Source organism: Aptenodytes forsteri, unplaced genomic scaffold (genome assembly GCF_000699145.1).
Source record: "Aptenodytes forsteri isolate BGI_AS27 unplaced genomic scaffold, ASM69914v1 Scaffold333, whole genome shotgun sequence".
NCBI classification, from domain to species: Eukaryota; Metazoa; Chordata; class Aves; order Sphenisciformes; family Spheniscidae; genus Aptenodytes; species Aptenodytes forsteri.
This window is the reverse complement of record NW_008794542.1, coordinates 1,654,980-1,677,645: the sequence shown is the minus strand read 5'-3', so window position 1 is coordinate 1,677,645 and position 22,666 is coordinate 1,654,980. Positions and strand designations below refer to the sequence as shown.

Below are 22,666 nucleotides of genomic sequence, written 5' to 3'. Positions count from 1 at the left end.
TGCAGAGTGAACACTCCTTTCTCTCCAGTAAATGTTACCGTATGTCCCGCGCTAGCCATAATCTGCTCTCCAGGTTCCCTCTTTTGTAGCTCTAAAGCCAGTCTCCACCACTACTCTGAAAGGTCATTTTGTGGCTCAGCCAAAAGGAGCCACAGTTGCACACAGATCTCCTGGCGTCAGCCCAGGCTTGGATGGCTGTCTCCTCCCCTACGCTGGCCACTTGTCCTCCCTCCTGCACCATTCCTCTGACTGTGGAGTTACGTGGTGACAGGATTGGAGAGGACCATCTGGAGAGAGGAATGGCCACACAGCCACATCCTGAGTCCATCAGGCCCTTTGGTAGCCACCCAGTGTCTCCAAACCCAGTGCTTATGCTTCAGCAGGCAGAAGGATCAGCAATTACTTTTATGGCCTTTAGTTTGAGATAACTCCCCAGTGTTAAAGGAGACAGAGCAGGCTCAAAATGGGCTTATGCACACCCTTATGCTTGAGTAGGACTCCCAGAGCTTCTGAAGAATGTCCCAGCATTTCATTTTCCTTCACACACACAGAATAGATTTTGTCCATACTGGGAAAACTACTATTTTCCATTTTGACCACTGCAAACAGGCCAATGAAAACATTAGAATTCTCTGGGGTTTTTTCTTTTTTTTTTCTTTCCATTTCCAGAGCTTTTTAGGTATTATAAAGTAACTTCTGCTGAATAAGCCGGTAGGTTAGAAAGGGTGTTCTACAAGTGCATTGTTTGTTTGTTTGTTTTTTAATTGTTTTAATTGATCACCACTCCTTTCAGCCCTCTCTTCATGGGACTACATCAGGATTTCTTTTGTTTGCTACTGATAGCACTGGATGAAGGTAGCACATAGTAGATCCTCTGTAAGCAAATCTGTCATTAGCTTTTCAACTGATCAGAGATTCTCTAGGGACTCTGTCAAGCTTGTTTGACTCTGTTCCTTGATGAGTGATATATCACTGGCTGCAGGAACCTAACAAAATGTTCACTCTGTCCTCAGTGCATTGTCCAAGGTGGTTTTCAAGAGCCTGACTGTCCTATGCTGTATCTCTGCTAATGGGGGTTGAGCCGCTACTATAAGGCTGTGTTGTTTGTGCCTGTTTTTTCAACACAAGCTGCAGTTGGTGCCCTTCTTCCACCTCTTTCTTCATCAGCCATCGCAATAGTGTTTTCATAAACCTCCATAGTTTTTAGCTGCTTGTCTTTGGCACCCTCCTGTTCTGCATTGACTTTGCAGCACTTGCAGAAGCCGCAGCAGTGTTTCCCACAAAAGGAGAGCGAAGACATAATTATATTGTCCCAGGGCTCTAGGGAGTGCATCCAGATGGGTAGGAAATCCCAATTTTGGAGTTTCTCAGGCAGTGAATGTGGTCGCTTTGACTGCATAATATTAATTACAATCACAGCAATAAAAAAAGCAAACAGGGGAAGGCAAACACCCAAAAGGACTGGCAAGCCTGCCAGTGACAGACCAAATACAAGCAAAGGCAAAAGAAAGAAGCAGACGAGAAGATAAAATATAGCAAACCATCTGTACTTGGCTGTTACGTTTCCCAAGGTCTTGGACATGCGGATTGGCAGCCGGGTAAAAGGTAGTGGGTAAAACAGAATAATCCCAGAGATATTGAAGAAAAAGTGGCACAAGGCAATCTGAAAGCAAAAACAATTGAGAAGTTCATTAACTAAAATGCCTTTAAATGCTCCTACTCACATGATAATAACTTCCAGTGGCACTAAGACTCCATAGTTTCCCTTCCCTTGCTTCCCACTGTTTTTCTTGTCTTTCATGCCTTTTCACTGCAAGGCCTTTCCTAGCACGAAGCAAGGACTCGGTAATACCTCGTACATTGTGAAGATCACTGCCTACACACAGGGGACAGAATTTGGAAACAAGGCAAGCCTAAAGGGGACGACATATCTCCCAGCAGATGGAGAAGTCTTAAAATGCAGCTTTCAAATGCAAGAAATGGAGTCCATCAGAAATAAAGCTGATAAACCAAACAGCTATCGGGAAACAGTCCTGCTGTTAGTAAGGCATGAGAACTACACGAGAACTGTTCATTATTGGGTTCTGCATCTATAAGTTTCCAATTAAAAGATAGGAAGTGTAAATTAGATATTGCATACAGGCTATTGATAAATTGTTAATGGTACAAACCTGTATTTTCCAAAAATTAGCTAAAAGTTTATAGGGCACTGAGGAGATTCCTGGAATGTGACTTTGTCTGGGTCTTTTATAATAATTTGATTCACATTCTTCAAAATTTTTTTTTTTTAAAAATAAGCGTAAAGAGACACCTACTTGCTAAAGCTTTCAGAAGTCGCTTAGACAGAATAAGCATATACTGAACAAAACAGTATGTTCCGTGCTCACCTTATACTATTTTCATTCTATAACTGTTATCAGACTAAAGTAAACATGAAAGTACAGGGGTTTATTTTTAAAGTACATTATAAAAACAGCAAGTTATCATGAAATCTGAGCTTGGTCAAGATAGTATCTTCTCATGATTACATCTGTTCTGTCATGCCTGAGGACAATAAAATGACTTCCGTAATTTTCTTAATTTATTGTGGCTAGTAAAAAACATTCATCCTATTCACAAAGGAAACTTCATTATCTTTTCACTCTTTGATGTAGAGGGTTCATTCAAATGTTATCTTCTGTCTGGAATGTTCTTTACCTGGTGGTAAATGGAAGCTCAAAGCCAGGCTGCCTACTTTTCAAATAGTCTAAGGCAACAAGGAATTCAATAAGACCCACTCAGATTAGATTGACAATGAGAAACTATATGTCCTGATACTCACTGCAACCTCAGGTAGGTAGACAGCTTGCCATCTTACGGGTTGTTACAGCCTTCACTTAGGTTACAGGAGTCCCTATACACTGCATGAACAGAGTTAGGGTCCTGAGGAGGGAACTTATGGAAATTAGTAACCCTCATAGGGGACTACCTAAAAGGGCTGTCAGAGACGCGGGCACTGAATTCTAAGCTGCAGAGACCCCACGATCAGGGTCAAGTGGCCAACCCTGTCTCACTTCTGAATTAATTCGATCAGATCAAGACCAATTTATGAAAGAAAGATTCTACTGTATATCGACATTCTGAGAATGCTTACTCAAAGCCTTTTTCTCTAGTAGTTGAAATTAATGAGCTGCCATTAATAGGTCAAAATCAAGCACAACATCCATGGCATATTTGCATCAGAGCCAATTTTGTTAGGTTTTTCTTCAGAAAAGTTGCAACTTCTAAATGAAGTCAAGGAAGCATTGGCTTATACTGACCTGTAATGAATATTTTAATGTACTCCCTGGACTTGCTAAAGCTGCAAGTATAGCTGTTGTGGTTGTGCCAATGTTAGCTCCTAAGGTAAGGGGATAAGAGCGCTCTATGCTTATAACGCCAATGCCTAGGAGAAAAGAAACAGGGTTGAGTGGTTTCAGAATGATGGAGAGGATAAAACATGGGGATAAAGAATACAGTATTGACAGCTTACCAACAAGGGGTGTAATAGCAGATGTGAAAACAGAACTACTTTGGACAATGAAGGTCATACCAGCCCCTGCGAGCATAGCCAGGTATCCAGCTAGCCAAGTAAAAGGAAATGGGAAATCTAAAAAAAATAGAGGGAGAACATTGTCTTTAGTGTAACAGAATGTCTATGTAACAGTAACACAGCAGTGAAAAGACTATTAAGCATTTCAATTGTAGATACATTGTCTGCATATTGTCTCTTACATGACGATTTTGGGTCAGAGTCACTTCTACTACTCTAATTTACCCTGTTCGCTGTACTCCCTCTCCAGCCTTCCACCACTGGATACAATTTGAGAAGGATACTAGGCTAAGTAGACATTTGTCCTGACCCAGGGTAGCAATAATATTGTAATACAATTAGGTACCAGAAATGTTTCTACAGAGGTCAACACAACACCTTCTAGGTGTCTTGAGTGCCTTGGTTTCAGCAACCAGGCACCTGCTGCATGGATCGGATCTTCAGAAAGCTCTGAAGACCATCCTGAGAAAATCAGGTTGTTTGTTCTAACTAGTTTCAAGCAGATCACCTCCTAAAAGTTTACTTGTTAACTCGTGCAAAGAAAAGCTAATCACACTGATTAGAGAAACTAGGCACAATGGTCCCCGGTTTTCTGTGGATTTATGAGTGAGCCAAGAAGTCAGGAATTACTCAGCTGGGAAGACACAGAGGAACACAGAGTAGATCACAAATGAACAGTAACCGGCAGCTGATTACTTTCTACCCCTCGTTTTTGATTCGGGCAGTGTTCTTTGCCCAGGAGAAGAGAAGACAGCATGGGGACCACTTTGTTGCCTTCCCCATTTCTGTGAACCCTCTCTTCAACCACAGCCAGAGACATGCCAGGACTGCTTTTCTCTGCTACAGGTTCTAACCTCTCCATTCAAGGGAGGATGAAGAAAAAGCAAGCAAGTGAAAAATAAAAACATTTGCACTCAGTGGATCCATGCTGAAATACGCCTGGAGAACACAGCAAAGGGAATTAGATCATTAGTCACCACAAACTGTTTTTCAACTTAGTTTAGAATAAACATGCAGGCTCCGTGCCAGAGCAGGCAATCACAATCTCAGCACTTCGGTGCTATCTTTTGAGGATGGAAACATTACATTTCTAACAGCTAATGATTATATGTCAAGAAACAGAGCCTGGACTTTGATCGCTGTTGCTGTTAATCTGCTGCAGTTCACAAGCAAGCTGTTCGTTAATAGATTTTCAAAAGAAAGAAAATAACACGCTGAGGAGAAAAAATGTTGGGGGGGAGGGGCAATTTTGGTTTAATACTGTTTTCTTTAAACTATTCTATAATATCTGCCAGAACATCAATAAATGTGCTCAGCATCCTTGTCATTCCTGAAAACAATCTTCAGGAAAAGCAGATAATTACCAGTGTTGATTGTCTTCTTGATAATGCTCGCCACTTGTCCTTTAAGCACAGAGTTTAATAGCTTAACTATCATCACCAAACAGGAGCACAGAACAAGCAGGGACAAAGCCAGAAGGATGAGACCAATGGCAAGATCAGGCAGGTCTGTGGCTGCAAAGAGATGCTGGCCTGAAAAAGAAAAGGAAAATGAATTAGCCTAGCTACATTTTTGCTTCTGATCCCAAGCCCAACTCTGGTTTTCATACATGCCCCCAAGAAAATGGAACCAAAGCACACACAGCTTGAGGGGGTGATGCAAAGAGTGAAAACGTCACCTCCCTTGCTCCACAAAAGCCATGTCTAAGAAGGGCTCTTGTATGGACACGCTTATAAAATACACAGCGGGCTCTCCTGCGGGGCAGGAAGGAGTTAGGTGACCATGTGCAAGGGAGAGGAATATAACAGTGTGAGGAAATTTTGGTGTGCTCCAAGCTGGATGGTGGGTCGGCTCTTCCCAGAGGTGGCTGTGTGCCTGAGAAAGGCTGTTCAAAGTCCTGAAGGGCATGCATAGGGATGGAGATATCCAAGCAACCATTACAGCAAAGTAACTGTAGCTCCAAGCCACCTGAATAGCAAGAGTGACATGATACTGAAGACCTCAATTACTGATATCAGGGAGCATGGAAAGAGATCCATCTGCAGCCAGATACCATGATGATGCTGGTAACTCCAGCTGCATAGCTATAAGAGAGCACGGGCTGCTCTGACTGCACCTGCAGTAGTACCTTGTGTCCAAATACAGGCGAGTGCCTCTCGATATGCCTCTGAAATGGTCTGTTAACACCATTAGAAAGCTATATACATTTGTAAAGATATCACTGAAGGAGAAATAGTTCTACTGCTTACATTTACTGATATATTCTGTTTCAGTTACATTCTTGATGGTCCATGTCGAATTTCCTTCAGTCCAGCAAAGGTCAGGAGATGTGCAGTTTTCTGGAGGTGGAATTGTAACATTCTGCAGTGTCTAAAGATTGCCAGACAAAGCAGATACTTCAGTCACCTACAACCCTTCAATAAGAGCTCATGCAAAGTTCTAGGTTTTTACTGCAACCAAGCATTCCTCAACTAAAGGAGGATTTGTAAGCTGGAGTGTCAGCTGGCACCACATTAATGACAAGGCAAAATTTATTGCATTCTTAAAATAAATGGTTGTGCTGTTACTCAAGTCAATCAATACAACATTTAAAGATTAAAATATCCCCCAAACCTTCTTCATTGTAATAAGCATAGCACCGAGTCGTCAGCAGCTAAGAACCTTAACTACTGATGTCAGGGTTCATGGAAAGAGGTTCGTGTTGGGCTGCAGCTGGGGGACAGTGGCATTCCTTTTCCAGCCAGTACCACACCTTCCCTGGGTGAAAGAAAGACCCCTTTACTGTCATCTTAAATGCAGTTAATGGTCTGGTGAGTATTGCACAGGACTGTGATTCAGAATACTACAATATTAGCGCAGCCTCTGTTGCTGGATGAGCACAAGCTGCTTACGCTGCCTTTCTGTGCCTCCGTTTTCCTACCTGTAGAAAAAGAGGTGCTGCTATTACTTTCCTTTTTAAAGCTCAAATGCTATCAAAGAGTTAATTACTAGCACTATAATTAGCATTAGTATTACTGACCTGAACCTGAATTTCTATTTATACTGCAATAAAACCTTCCTTATAAGAGCTCCTAGCCCAGATCTGTTGCATTCTGACGCTAGGTCCATAAGTCCTTATGCAGATTAAGGAACAGTTTGCTGACTAAACTGTATGGCCCCACAACAGCAGCTGACAGCTAAATGGACTCTGAACCACACTGCTGAACAGGAAGTATCTTTAAGACATATTTGAGTGATTCTCTTTTGCAGAAACAAAGAAATAGAAATCGTATTTTCTTGCTGGGCACTGCCTGCAGACACCCACATTCGCATTCCCCTCCAGCTGATGCAGATGGGCAAAGCCAGGGGTGGATCCACTGCCCCCACATCTTCAGGGAGCGCCTGGTCTCCAGCCTGCCTCAAAACATCAGCCTTTACAAACACAACACAATGTTGTTTCTTGCCTTCCTGAATTTTTTTCAGACATCTGAGTTTCAAAGCAGCTTCATTAGATCAAAATGTTTATCCTTATGTTTTGCTTTAAACATATGGGGTCTGCATGTATTTACCCCTGCCATAAGTCTGTTTAATCATTTTTGCCAGAAATGAGTTTAACCCGCTAGGAATGTAAATCATTTAAATGACCTTGCTCTTCCCCCATCAAGTTCAAGTCAGGAGTTTCATGTGGTTTTGTAATTTGACTATATGCTTGGGCAGTAGTTACACAGCCAAAATATAGACAAACACAGAAAAAAGTGTGTATATGGACATGTAACCCGCAGCCTACACTTTCAGTGTAGTTGCTTACCTCTAAGAGTGGGGGGACTGTAGGACTCAGGGGCTCAGACCTCACTGAGAGTTAGGCTGTGCCTGCCCGGGCAGTGCAGCGGAGGGGTAGCCAAGTGCCGGCTGGGGGCCTGAAAGCAGTACAGCTGCCTAAGCATCATACCTCCCCTGAGATGAAATAACCAGCTCCTTAGCAGCGTAACCTGAGCAGAGTTTTGCATTAGTACAGCTCTGCTCCCGGCACTATCTCCCTAGCTAGCATTTCACTGGCCATCCAGACTGTCATTCAATAGGAGCTGGGCTCCTCTGAAAACCCAAGCTCTTAATTTTAACCTCTGCTGTGTGTCCTTAAGTATCTTCTGCCTCAGGACTTCAGGAATTACTTTTCTATACATACCAACAAATAGAATAGTCTAATTAGAGATCCAAGGAACGTTTAATGCTCTAATTGTTAGTTAGCTGAAAAACGCAAACCAAACATTCAGCTCCACAGTTTACCAAAATACTCATTGGTGTCGATCTGGGCAACAGATTCCTTCAAGCTGCAGTGTTGCTTGGGTGAAGAGCAATGGGAGGTAGCCCCACAGAAGCTTTCTCCAAGGGCAGTTTTCCAAGAAAGCTGCAAAAAACCAGCTGCCACCAGATCACCCTAACACACATAAGACTAAATCTGGTTAGATCAATAGATAAATGGTGGGCAAAGAGATATTTTCTTTGGCCTATATTGCAGATTTTTTCCGCTTGCAGGGAGTGGGTAGGAGTATTGGAGTTTAAAGGCATTTGGATGTGAAAGGAGTAAAAGGCTTGGCTCCAAACCACCAGTTCTGATAAGCAAGGGCCTGCATGGTACCGAAAGCAACCAGGTCAAGCTCACCACTGGTATGACATCCTTGGTTTAAGTGGAGCAACAACTACATTAAATTGTTTTCATTCTTTTTCTGCTGAAAAAAAATACTCATTTAAAAAACTAATTTCACAATCCTATGATAAGGAGTGTCAGCTACAGATCAGTAATGTATTTCCTGAGGAACTTGACAATGAATTTAGCATGATACTCACCACATTGGTTTCAGTTACACACCAAATCTTTACCAGGCTTTTGTTCTTTGCTGATTCATCATTTGTAGCAATTGCACTTATTACTGATTTATCAAGCTTTTAAAAAAAAAAAAAGGAAAAAAATATTATTCTAACTTGCATCACACACTTCTGTTCAGCTCTACTCAAGTAAGTCCCTTTGGAAGCTCAGCCACGTAAAGCCTGCATAACCATCTCTAATGTTGGAGCTGCTGCCCCACAGGTAGGAGGGGGTTTACTCCCAAAAAAAGGTACAACTCTATGCACACAAACACTGTGCCTCATTCTCCCCAAATCACGCTCCACCTCATCTCACCCTTTCTGTTTAAACAACTGCACTGACACAACTGCCTAAATGTGTTTACTGTCATTTTAGAGCTGTGCACGTCCCCTGTGGCCTCCATCTGCCCCTCCAGATGTGTGCAAGTTTCCCATAATTTCTGTGTCATCTATGCAGATCCTATGCAGATCTTCTGGATGTGCTAGGTTGTCTCAGCTAGTACTATCTGCCAATGTCTAGGCAACAGGCTGCCATTCCATCCATCCCACGTGTCTGTATTTGTCCTCACCTGCCTTCCCAGTCCTCCTAGCTAGATCTATCATCATTAAGGTGAAATGTGGGGGAAATAGAAACAGGAAATATAGAGCCAGGACTTTATGAAATGTGAATAAAAAGAAGAATCCATTTGCTAATGAACTCCACCCCGAGGACACAAAGAAGTGAGTGGGACCCCCCCCCCACCCCCCCCCCCCACCATATTCAGAGCATTTTGATTAGCTGTGACTGAACTAAGTAAGCGGCTTCCTTGAAGAGGGAAAGAGCTTACCTCAATGATGAGCTTTGTAAAGGGGTCTGTGAGAGCTTTTAGTAGCTCAGGGGCATCCTCACCACTTTCAAGATGAAAGGACTCAACTATAGCATTGGTGAGATGGTAAAGATAGCCAGAAATAACTTCAATGGGCAACAACGCAAACACAGCGAGCCAGTTAAAGAAATCATGGATTGTTGCCCCAGCAAAGGCCCTGCAAGAAGAAATTAAAAAAACAGAGCTGCTGTTAGTTAAACAACATGTGCACAACATCAATTAAATATGAAATCATAGAGGTGGGGATGAAGCCCATTTCAAGATGGGAATCATTTCATTTCGGGGGTCACAGGAGATGGTTACTTTGCTATAGAGCGCTAAGTTGTCTCCACACAGTTGACTGAGTGAGAGAGTGAGCCAGGTGAGTGAAACAAGACAAACTAGAAAAGGCAAAAGTGACCCTTAACATGAAGTTGCCAAGAGTACTTGTCTAAAGAAAGAAGTGGCTGTACAGCCTACATTTGTTTTGCCTCTCACCCATTTTTGGTACATTTTTAATCCTGAGGGATTAAATTGTTGCCTCTGGGACCTGTTCTCCCTGACTCATTGGGGGAAGATGGCTCTGCAGCACTCTCACATGTTCTTGCAAACCACTGGTGTACAGCTCCCTTCCAGCTTCTCCTCCACAGCCTGAGGAGCCACCGCTCTTCCCTCAGAGGCGCTCTTTCCCACCTTCCTAATAGCTGCTTGTGGTCCTCTTATTTCTCTGCAATCTGCCTGTATTTGTTTTAAAATATAGCTCCTTAAATTAAGCGTTGTGAAGGAAGAAAATGTGAAGGAAAAATTCCTTGAAATGCTAATCCTGTAATTTAGGTTCCTACTGAAAAACTGCTTGACGGGAAATCAGGGGGAACATTCAAAGTAGGCCAACAAAATTGACAGTGCTACCGCCTTCAGTTTACAAACTGAACTTATTGCTAATGATGTTAATGAATGTTAAAAATCAACTTCTTTCTCATTATTATTTAAATTCTTTTCCTGACCAGATACTAATAGGCTACTTTGGTGTTAGAATTTTAGTGACAGAGAATAGCACAACCAAAGATTCAGGTCAGTAAATCTTGGAGAAATATGCTTTGGCTAAGCATATTTCATACGTCTGGTATGCCATAAACAACGAGGTACCAAAGTTTCATATCCCTCCCAAGTTTACTGCCCAACTCCAGTAAGCCACGAGCTCTCTCAGTGATAATGTCAAGTGGCAGTCTAAAAGTTGTCACTGTATATATTTGACAGCCAGAACACTTCATTTCTCTACAGTTACCAGCTCTTGCTTACTGTAGACTTAAAAACCCTTCAACATTGAAGTCTCTTTTAAGGAGAGTAGACCAAAATACTGTAATATTAACTTCTTGTACAGCCCTCCCATAATTAAGAGATGGGTGGTATAGTGGGAGCAGTTGAAAATTTATCCTTGTGCAAGATCCAGTTAAAAATTGTGGATTCTTACACAAACACAAAACTTTTAAAGGAACCCACTATACTTTTCTTCAAGTATATGAAGCCATATATCTAGACAGCATTATACCTTGGCCATGGCCATGCTTGTGACTTTCCTAACTAGACATTCAAATTTTGGTCAATAGAAAGGTTGAATGGTAGTAGTAGTGATAGGGAATATACAAGAAAACCTACAAAGAAGGAGCAAAAACAACTTTTCAGATCTAGTGTTTAAGTACAATACCTTCTAAATTCATTCCTGTCCCCGGCTTGCATGAGTGCCACAACTGTGTTTGTAACTGAGGTGCCAATGTTTGCTCCCATTATGATAGGAATAGCTGATCGAACAGTCAGCACTACAAAGCGGGAAAGGAAGCATTGAATGAAAAAATCAGATCATCAGCAAGCTCTTTGCTCCAATGAAAATTAACATCTATTAATGTCACTGGAACCCTGACTTCCCTTGATGTCACTGGGATAGGCGTTCCAATCCAGATATGTTTGCTTTAATCAAGCCCGCTGGGAACGTGGTACTCCCATAGTCCCGTGATCCCCACCAAAACTGCAGCCCATGGTTATCCCTTTTCGCCACATGTTAGAGGGCCAGAGTAAGATAAAGTCTCTTCTTTCCCAGGCATTTTCCTACTTACTGCAGAATTTTGAAATGATGCCACAGAAACAAATGAAGTTCAGTAACTGGCTAACATGAGAAAAGTATGCAGATACTTCCAAAATTAATGCATTCAGTGACAAGGCTTCCAATGATTTTCATTGCAGTTATGGACTTACTATTACTACTACTACTACTACTACTACTACCTACTACTACTACTACTATTATTATTACTTTTAAAAATTTTATATCAGGGCAACAGCTGTGAAAATCTTTTCCTGCAGTCTCTACTCTTACACCCAAAGCTTCTACAACTTCAACACAGGTGGGAACGTTTGCACCCCAGACCAAGATTTATGAGTGATCTCTAGGAAGATACCATAAGCAGACTTACGTGTGGAGGACACCATGCTGACCACAATGGATGAAGAAGTGCTGGAGCTCTGGACCATAACGGTCACCAGAACTCCAATCACCAATCCCGCAACAGGATTAGACAGCACTGAATCATCTTGAAAAATGTCCCCTGCTGCTTTACCTACAAAGAACATATTCTCGGAGTGAGGGAATTGCAAGGTAAAGTCCATAGGGATTATCAGAGCATTTAATTAAAGATCATTCAACCATTTAATTGATACATATATAGCCATGCTTGCCAGCCAAAAAATGTACAAGGTGATGTAGCCCAGGGATCCAAATTCAGGTCCTGAACTCTCAGCTTCTCAGTTATGAGAGAATACTTTATTTTCTCTCATTTCAGTGACCGAACAACCTCTCCTGAACTCTGCAGAGAAGCATATAAAACCACAGCCATCAGAGGAAAGACTGTAGGACAAACACACACACATGCATAGATTTAAATGCTATTATTGCCTTGATATTTTTGGTTACTGCATCAAGGAAAACTGTTTTAATGATCCTGAGTAATTCTGTTCCTGTAGCTTTCTGTGTTGCCAAAAATCCAAAATACTTCCACAGAAGCTCACATATTTCTCTGATAACCACTTCTGAATCCATCAACGGAATTCAACCCTTGGAGATAGGTAAATGTAAAAAATACATTTCAATAGTTTTCATCTTTGAAAGATTTGGGGGACATTTGAGTGCTGGATGCTTTGATCAAGAGCGCAATTTTTATATTTCACCCTGTTGAAATGTCTTTCACATGGGACAGATTTATGCACAGATGTATCCATGTAAACTGTCACAAAGTAACAGGAACCTACTAAGAAATCAGGGCCAATAATCCCTACATCAACAGCTCTTTGGAATTTGAGAAACAAAGGCCCTTTTCAAACAAATTAAAGGCAGTCTTCAATCAGAGCTACTTCCTTCTGAATCTATATCTCAAAACATAAATCTATGGAGAATGTTCTTGAAGAGTCATACTTGTAATTTAGTCACTCAGATGAAATTTACTGCCTCATTCATAGTTTATTTGTGGTATTTTAGACATTTTCATACCTCCTACCAGTTGAAAAGCAGAGCTCAGTATATCCAGAGAACACACGAACAAGTAGAGTAATCCAAGTAGCATAATAAACTTCCCTATCCCATAGAGCACACGAATGATTTTTCCTTTTCTATCCAGTTCTGCAAAACAAATACATTATGCATAAAAGACTTGCTTGATGCATCTGGTGTTCTTTCTGGAACAGTCTAGTGCACAAGCAGAGACTACGGAGTCAAAGACAGTGTTGTGAGCCCAGTGTGTGATTAAACCCGAAAGAATGTTCTTCTTAATCAAATTTTAACTGCAGAAGCAGGTAGTTCGTTTACCTAGTTTTACCATGTAAAAGCTTTTGGTATATGACAAAAGCCGTATGAAGTCTGAGACTGACCCTCGGTTTTACACAGTTGTTCTACTGAGTAAAGAAAGACCAATAGAAGCCTGGATATAAAACCATATAAGTTTTGGATTGTTTTCCATATATCTCCTTGTGTTTTAAGGAGGGTAGGCAGCATGATTTCCAGATTCTTCTTAACTGACTAAATGTAATATCCCCATTCACCGTTGGGGAAGGTGAGACAGAGTGTAAAGCCTACATCTCAAAACTCCACAAATCTTAAATTCAATTCTGCAGCAAATATCATTTCAGAAAAAGAACTGAGACAAAGAGAAGTGATGGAAAAAATAAAGGCAGGTAACTTATTTACTGAGAAATGGCTACCTGACCACTTGATCCCAGTGTCCTGCAGTTCCGGCAGAGCCCATGGGTCGTCTTCTGGCCTTGTCTCATCTATCAAGGCTATTGTGGAAAATGCAGGTTGAATTTCCCCTTTATTTCCAAGTGAAGCCACGTTGCCTGATGAAATAGAACATTAAAAAAATGGTTTAATTACTTTCCATCTTCTCCAAGGAACCCCAAAACTTATATATCTCTCTAACTCACAGGTAAGCACACATTACCTTTGTGATTTTCTCCTTCTTTCCCACCCATGTTCTGGTTTGGTTTGGAGGAGTCCCCAATATAGTTATTGGTTTCAGGCTTTTCCACCTCAGGCCAGGGAGCCATGATCTGTGACTAACAAAGTAGTGCTGATTAAAATGTGCGTGCAGTCAAAATATTCAACTTAGAACAGGGTATGTGAGAAATGCGATTAAGTTTAAGAGCAAAAGAGATGGAAATGGAATGGAAGCAATTTGTCCTTGAACACAGCTTTTTACTAATCTTTATGAATTATTCCTTTATTTGCAAAATTGATTTCTTAATTATTTTTTATATCACACAGGTGATTCTTTTGTGCAATTTACACAATTAAAAAAAATTATTTCCATCTCATGCCTGTATTTTTGTTCACTTTTAACTGTCATGAAAGCAAAGATTCTTCTGCTTTCCAAACCTTCGGCATTTCTTTTCTTTAATTCATTTTATCTCCTTTCAGCAAAAAGTCAGAGGGCTGTTTTACTTTCTTCCACCTTCTGGATTTAACTGACTGCCTTTACCAAACTGGTAATTCAATATACAGACCTTAGCAAAGAAAGTTCTTCCCTAAAGCATTGCCTAGTTTGGGTCACGTATGCTGAACACAATCTTCTTGTTGCCTTTACTGGTTCATTCCCATGGAAGCATGGAGGGGAACGTGACCCTGGGCAAGGTGGAAGAAGATCCCAGAGTCTCAAGCTCCAGAGTGATGCTTGCTGAACGACTGGACAAGAGCGTAATTAGACCGCAGTGGCCATTTGCAGGTCTATATTTGCCTGTAACCCACAGCTGATGCTGCAAGTGAAGCTGAGTTAGTGGCAGCAAGGTCAGGCTCACCCATCTCACCTAGGCTCTCTGCCTGAACCTCTTCCTTCCTGATCCCTTTTGAGCACATTTGGCATGCATTGTAATATTAACCAATAATAACTTAAAAAATAAGATCTCACATGCCCAAATCCTGCCGGCACAGGTACAAGCACGTGTGACAGACCTAGCCTAGGCACAAGAGGAGGAGGCAGCTGTTCCTTGAACCAAAACCTGGAAGAGCTCTACTTAGTTACTTCACCAATATCAGAAGCCAGAGGGAGGGACATGAAAGAGGGGGAAGGCGACCATGGGGAGCCGAGGCAATATGTAATAATACTTCTACCTTTCCAGGCTTGTAAGGCTGTTGGTTAGCTCAGCCAGCATGACCAAAAACTCAGCGGAAAGGATGGGAGAAGTGAACCCTACCCAGAAAAGCCTCACCTTTGGGTCTGCCTCTTCCACCCTCTCTGCCACACGAGTCGGTCAGTGCTGCGGGCAGAGGTGCCCCATGGCCACCACGTCTGGCACCCATGCGGCTGAAACATTGGTGAGTGAATTTGCCTGCAATGCTCCTCATAAACAGGGCACCTGTGCCCAGCCTCCAAAAGTCAGTGTCAGAGTTGGTATCATGCTCCCGTAAACAAGGTTCACCTGCATTTAGCGGCCACCCTAAAGGAGTATAATTAATCATTCATTTAATCATAATCCTTTATGTAGCTGATGGTGAAAATATTTTGTCCCTGCCCATGTCAATGTCACACATCCTCCTCCTTTAGCTGGGAAGGAAATGTCACAGACAAAATCACTCATGTCTTACTGTAACAGAGGACGGTATTGTTTTCTGGCACTCCACAAAGAAAAGAGTACCTCCCCTTCCACATTAGCAGAAAAAATTATTCTACAATCCCATTAGCAAAAACTATGCTTTTACACATTCTTTATCTGTGGTGTAAGATCCAGAGCAGCTCCCAAGATACACAAAGAAAGATCTCAGAACAGATGGAAGAAAATCACTCCTGCTTGTTGCAGCAAGGGTTTCCATTTGCTTGGAGCAAATTCTCATATTTTCACCCATGCCAGAACAGCCTCCGAGCCCCACCCATGCCAGAACACCTCCGTCTTGTTAAACGAGTTTCATTTATACATGTTCAGCATTTAAAGAGCTCTAAAAAAAATAATTGCTCAGCACAAGTGCTTCTTAAGTGAAATGCAATCGTGAAAATGCGTTGGAAATTCAGATGTGAAGTTGTATTGACAACATGTTCCCACCATGGAGAGACACAGAATATGCTGGACACCACCAGCCCTAGAGATGCCATCAGCACTTTTACAGCTTTTCTGTTACGCTCTGTATGGAAATGAAGGATTCAACCTGCATGATTACTGTATGGAAACTGAGCTGATGCACTCACTGGAGAAACTGGAGCTTGAAAACTTCAGCAGACATACAGCATCTATGTCTCCTAAATAAACTCTCCCCATTCAAGAATTCAGCAGGGCATTTTTTCATAATAAGCATCTCTCATGTTCCTGAGGTGCTCAGGATCCCACAGGTATGTCATGTATTATTATTTGTTTTTCTTTATGTGATTAAATACCCTAGAATGAGAGTTGACCACCTCTGTGGAGGAAATTTTTTTATAGGTATGTATATAAAATTATTTATATGATTCCTAGTCAACCTCTGATTTGGGAAGGTAGACTTGAATACTGGAGGTCCTTACAGTATTGGCCTTGTGCATTTTGGTTTGCAGAGGTATTACTAGAAGAGCCCATTCTGTGTGATTGGTATCAAGGACTGACGAAAGCAGAACCATCTAGATCCTTGAAGCACTACCAAGGCTGTCAGCTTTCTCCAGATCCTGACTCTTAAGAGGAACAGCTGAGAAGATAGTTTACAGCCACCTGATACTCTGTTTGCTAGAGTCCTGGCCACAGCTACTTGCTGTTAATTAATCGCTGTGCTATGAGTATAATCTACGTTCTACAGTTTTCCCTTCCAAGAATTTTTCCTTGGCCCAAATACAGACATTGACATATTGAGAAAATACTCAGAAGAAAATCTGGGTGCTGCAGAGTGGGTGGCAAAGCTAACTGCATCATTCCCTGGCAGCTCATACTAGCTGCGTCTTTGGAAAGGCTGACGTCAGGTGCGGTATAAAAGACCAACATCATTTGACGCAAGATATAAATGACAATGAAAACCCTAATAGTGGTTTACTTTTGAACACCAAAGACATAACTACACTGCAAAGGAACATGTTAGAGAACGGGCAGAGGATGGGCTGGTCACGACACACGCCACAACAAGGAGCTACGTTCAGCTGGATACACCGGTCCAGGTCCAAAGACAGGATAGCCACAATTGCGGGATGAGGTGCCCGGAGTGATGAGCTCTGCCCTGGGTGTCTCAGCACTGTGCGTCCGGTTCCCACCTTAGCTGGCAGGAAGCCGGCCAGGATGCCTGCACCCAGGGCGTAGTCGTGGAGCTTGCATCCGGATAAGCATTGGCGCTTTGGATATCCACCTGTTCGGAGCTGTGCTGAAATGGGAGTTAATTTCCTCCTGAAAGTGGCAGGTCAAAATATGCTATGCATATTGCAAAGGTCTGAAAACTAATGCCTGCACAAACTGTAATCCAGTCCGTTTCGGTGAACCTCGCAGCAAATCCTCTCACACCATCGTGTGTGCTCCTTTCGTTGTAAGTATAGTCTTTCCTCGCATTCGGAAAATGCTAACTATGTGTGACATCTTTTCTAACTCCAAAAGAAACTGAAACCTCCCGCTCCTAAAAGGGAGATAGATGGAAATCAATGGCATTCAAATTCTGAAACAAAATGTGAGAGAGAGAAAGTCGAAGCCAAAGTGGGCTCCCATGGCTTTTATATCCATACTGACTCTCTCACTGCAGCATTTCAAAGAGTTAAAGTCTCTGGGGAATTATCTGAGCAACACTAGGTGTCACGCAGTTGCACTGTATTGCGTTCCTCAGTGACTCATTGGACTGTAACAGCATTGCCTCGGTTGCAGGGCTAGACTCTCGGTGCTTTTCAGTTTTAAATCAGAAACAGTTGTAAACCTATTTATTTTGCTGGACTTAACACGGAGAATATGAACTACCACTTGCATGTGCCTGGACGGTATTGTTTGTACCTCTCCACCCGTGACAGTTTACTGAAAGGCCACGTTGTGCCTGAAATAAGAACTATGAAGCAGTAAGCCTTAAAGAAATCTCACCTCCAGGGGAACAGACCCAGTCAAACCAAGGTGCAATAAAGGTACTGGAGAAAATAGCAGTATTTTCAAAACCAACTGGTAATAACTGCAACAACCACCAACATGACCATACATGTGCCTACAGGTTGCTTAAGCAGCTCCAAATCAAGTTTTGGGTTCAGCCAGGCTTTCCCCTCTCTCGCTCTCTCTCCTTCTCTCTCAGCTTTTCTACAAAAACACATCGCTTTCTTGTCATTCATCACGGTGCTACGGTTTTTATGTTAAAAAGGGGTTATTCAGCTAATCTGGTATCTGACTATATGACTTAGTATATACAAATATTTACCACACATACTTCATAGGAGTAAATACCAAGCTACATAGCAATCCTTCTCATACACAGTTTGAAGAAATATTGTCTTTTCCTGCTCAAAATGTATCATTTCCAACACAGAAGCACATTATGTAGAGACAGGAAAGGAAGGATCCTCAGCCAGCACAATTTCATTCAGTAGCTTTACCTCAGCTGATAATTTTGCCCCAGAACCTGTTCCATGGCAGCCACAAAGCCCCAGGTGCAACAGAACAGGCAATAACACCAGCAATGATTCAGCCTTGCTAGGAGCAAGTCTTGTCTTTGCTCTGGCACCAGCCGCTTCCTTGGGGCTTTTTCTCTGAATAAGTCAGCAGGCTTAGCCAGGATGTAAACTTTCAACTAATGTAGTAGTAAAGGAAAAAATAGCTATGTGAAAGCTAAAAAAAAAAGAGCATTGTGCTCACTTTTTATTCCTACGGATCCCTGAGACTTATTGCTCACAAGCTTGAATCTAACGCATAGCAAAACTAAAAAAATATATAAAACAAACTACTAAAGAGAACTTATTTCTCAGCAAGTGCAGAAAGAAAACGAATACCAAACACTAATTTCTGCATTCACAACCAAGCAAAGCACCGGACACTGCCACTGAGGAGCCAGAGCCAGGAAACATCAGTGAACTACTTGAAATGCCTACTAGGTATTTAAATAAAACAATTACCTTTTTAGAATAAAACAACAACAAAAAATAATCCCACCAACAAGGAAATACAACAGATCTACCCCATCTCAAACACAAAACACATAGTAAAGAATCAAGAGAGGAAAAAGTAATGACATTAAAAAGACTTACTGATCTTATGGAAGAGCTGCTAATAAAAGTTACTGAGAAACCAGTTGATTTCTGCCTACTGCCACATTAGTTGAGCTAACTACCTTAGACTAATGTATTCCTTTTACCTCCGTGTATCAAACCAAATTAGCATAAGAAAATGTTTCCATCAAGAATAGCCTGACACAGCCATAGTGCAGCACACAGACTTTACACACTATCTATGCTAACACACGAACCGACAGTATTTCCTTCCAATGTTTCATTAATCATATCCTAGACATTTTCCAGTATCCAATACCACTGATTACTGTGACTTAAAATCTCACTTCTTTTCAATCCAAATAATAGTTAAAACAATGCTTTCTTATGCTATAGGCAGTTATTTCTGGGGTTTTTTTGAGAGCTGCTAATAAAATGCAATTTTTCTTTATCATATGCCATAAAAATAAATCTAGTTATTTGCAGACAAAAAGTAGCACAGTTAGTTTTTAGAACAATGATTTTTTATCACTTCCTTAAAATATAAATGCAGTTGAAAGAGCACAAGGTGAAAATGCTAACAAGTGGATGACATTTCACATGCCACTCCAGTTCCCCACGTTAGCTTTCTGTTGCCATTCCTTGAGCCACAAAAGCAGAGCTTTGGATTTATAAGGTAAACAAGTTCAAAAAAGAAGAAAATTTGGTCTTAGTTGTTCTTACTTACCACTTCTTTATTCCCAGACAACAGAGTGAACGGATCAACTGAGCAGCCACTGAAACCTGCAATATATATAGACAGGTGTTGAGCAAAGTTTGCTTTCATCACTGCGCACTAACATTCCTATTTTACAGTCCAGAGGCACTGCCTACCTGCAACTTAATGATCACAATCAACCTTTTTTTAGCAGGAGTGGGCAGCAACCAAGACTGACAAGACTATGGGCTATTTCACACTTATCACGTTCTAAAAAATGTCCCATCAGCATTTAAGTACGAGTTACTAATGTGTTCATGTGAATGCTGGGGAACGGTTTGTTCCAGCCTGAAAAATTGCCGTCCACCTGATCATTCAGTAATCTTTTTTCCAATAATAATTTTCCAAAAATATTTTGCAATCTCAAAAGTCTGTCAAAAGGGTGTGAAGAAGATGTAGTACTGTTATTTGTCTGTTCAGGTGCCTATTCATCTGCCTAAGAACAGAAGTGAAAGAGAATCAGATAAAAAGCGGTGTAAGTAGGAAACACGTAAGAACTTCTTTGAGAACAGAGGATGGAGTTTCATTCTTATCAGTGCTCAATGTTTACAATTAAGGTGAGCTCATTAGCATTTTGGCTGTGACTCTCCTTCTAAATGAGATTTAAAGATGTAAGCACACCTTTGATAATTGCATTCAGAATGCTAGCGAGGAAGAAGACTATATGATAAATAGATACGTTATTCAATAAATACAGTACGGTATTACAGATTAGACAAAGCAGTCACTAGCATTGCTGACTGTTCTACTGATAAGCTTAATGGGGAGCCGGGGGGGGGCGCATTAGGCACTGTAGCTTTATTACCTTCGAATCTTTTCTGTTTCAACAAGCAACTTATACTGAGAAAATAAGCTGTAAACCAGCAGCCTAATCAGCAGATCTTCTTTGTCTGCGTGTACACGGTCATATCTCCCAGCAGCTTAGTGACTTAGTAACTTAGAAAAATAAAACTCTTGCTTTTTGCAACTTTCGGTCCCACAGAGATGCCCAGCCTTTGGAGCTGTGAGTCAGAACTTACTCCTCACCTGTGTTGGCATCAGAAATGTTTAGTAAGTGGTGATCATAAAAGCCTCCGCAGCCCCATACGCAGCATCGCATCATGGCAGTGGAACCGCCGAGCACCTCCCCTGGCCGCAGCAGCTCTGCTGGTGTTTACCCCACTGCCCCCCATTACCCTGGGCACGGCTGACGTTGGAGCCCAAGGATGAAAGCACCGGCCCTGCCTTGCCCTTCCCAGCTGCAATTTGCACAGAGATAGCTATGGAAAGGAAACTGATTTTTCTTCTGTGCGAAGCAGAGAGCAGTCCAAAATGGAAAGAAGTGATGGAAAATGGACCCAAGGTCCACCTTGGCGGTTCACAGGCTCAGTTTTCTTAACAGAAGTGTACTTTAACATTGCATCTAAAAATAGTAGTTTTTCACTGATGCCCTACATGTAGCAAATCAGATGAAGATTTTAACTGGGAATCCTTGTGTTTCTCTGAGCTGTGGTTTATTCTCTTCTGAGTCACTGTTTGTGAAACCCAGCTCTGACAGTGAGAAGCTATGAGACGGGCACGTTCCAGGTACCCAGTTAGGGCTCAGCCAGCACGTGGTGATGTCTTCCACAGCATTTTTATTCCAGCACTGCTCATTCCATTTGCTAAGCACAATCCTATGCGCTGACCATGTTAATGTCTTAAGAAGGCAACAATCCTAGATCAGACCCATCGTATTCCCAAAAAAACCTTTAGGAAAGAAAAACCAGCTGCTCACACAAGGCAGATCTACAGTCTGCCTTTGGAAGTCCAGGGTGGACCTTCTGCAGAGTCAGCCTGGAAAAGTCTCCATAAGGAGCTAGCCACAGGGGATGAAGGTGGGTGTTATTTGTCCCAGACGCATTTCCCTCATTCAGGATCAGAGAAGAGGCTGAAATTCTTCCTGGGACACCAGGGCAGTCGGAGCGATAGTCCAGAGCACTTTTCATGCTTCCAGCACAGATTCAAAGGATGCTGCTGTTAAGAAAGAATAACCCAAAGCTCTTTCTTCCCCCTTTAGGGTTTACTTTGAAGCAACTGACCTAATTTCAAAAAACATTCTTGGATAGGGAACATTTAATAAAACAAAGCAAGCAAGAAAATTTCAAGGGTCCTGATTTCCTACCACAAAGGTGCTGGGTTACTCTGCAGCTACCTGGAATAGTACCTGCCATAGTCTAGCATTTAGCAGGAGGTGCAACCACAGGAAATATTTCAAACACAGAATGAGAAAAAATTCCTGGCATGTGCAAATTCTGTGAGAGGTGAACTCTGTCCAGTCACTGCTATACGTTGCAAGAAGTTACAACACAGCCAAGAAACATGTCTACATAAAAGACATCTGTGCTACAAATTCCCTTACAGATCTCCCGCACAAAAGGGATACTTGCTGTGCAAGTGTCAACCCCGTTCATCTTTAAGACCCAGGCCCTAGTACAGTAAACCAAGTGCACCTAAGTCACAACTAAAATAAAAATATTTAAAGGGAAGTAAAAGAAATGATCATCCATCCTGCAAAGGTATCAGAGCAGCCCAAGATACATATTCACTAACAATAATATTCACATGATGAGGTTTGCTGTTTTAGTAGACGCAGCTTCAAAAGACAGCATGCATGAGCAAGACTCGCAGCTAACATCAGGAGAGAAACTGTCTCTCTTACAGTTTAATTTAATTTTCAGTGTTCCACAAATCCAAAGAATGCACAGCTAAACACTTCCCGTGCATTCGAGATGTTGGGACTCTAGAAAACAGCTACACAGCTCTTTACGGAGGAGAATTGGTATTGTTTCCATCATTTGGAAACAACATCGGCTATTTTAACTTGTTCAGAAACCTCAAACAAATCTAGTTGTCTACATTTGGGAACTGCATTAGAGTAAATTAGCCTTCCCTCTTCCGGATATGTAAAACACAAAGCCCTGATCATTGAAGAGAGAGACCAGTGCTGATTTCAATATGAATTACAGCCAGAAAAGTT

The 22,666-nt window shown here is 41.7% G+C and overlaps 1 protein-coding gene across 1 annotated transcript; it reads right to left on the bottom strand.

Annotated features, from left to right (window-relative positions):
- Window positions 1-928: 928 nt before the first annotated feature.
- SLC34A2 (solute carrier family 34 member 2) lies at window positions 929-19,737 on the bottom strand. Its single transcript, XM_009272294.1, has 13 exons — window positions 19,639-19,737; window positions 13,743-13,857; window positions 13,504-13,638; window positions 12,797-12,925; window positions 11,727-11,870; window positions 10,964-11,075; window positions 9,241-9,436; window positions 8,396-8,491; window positions 5,821-5,941; window positions 4,936-5,103; window positions 3,512-3,628; window positions 3,300-3,424; window positions 929-1,663 (listed from the first exon to the last, which is right to left on the bottom strand). Exons 1-13 carry the CDS (start codon window positions 19,735-19,737, stop codon window positions 1,088-1,090), a joined length of 2,133 nt encoding a protein of 710 aa, XP_009270569.1. The 3' UTR covers window positions 929-1,087.
- Window positions 19,738-22,666: the final 2,929 nt, after the last annotated feature.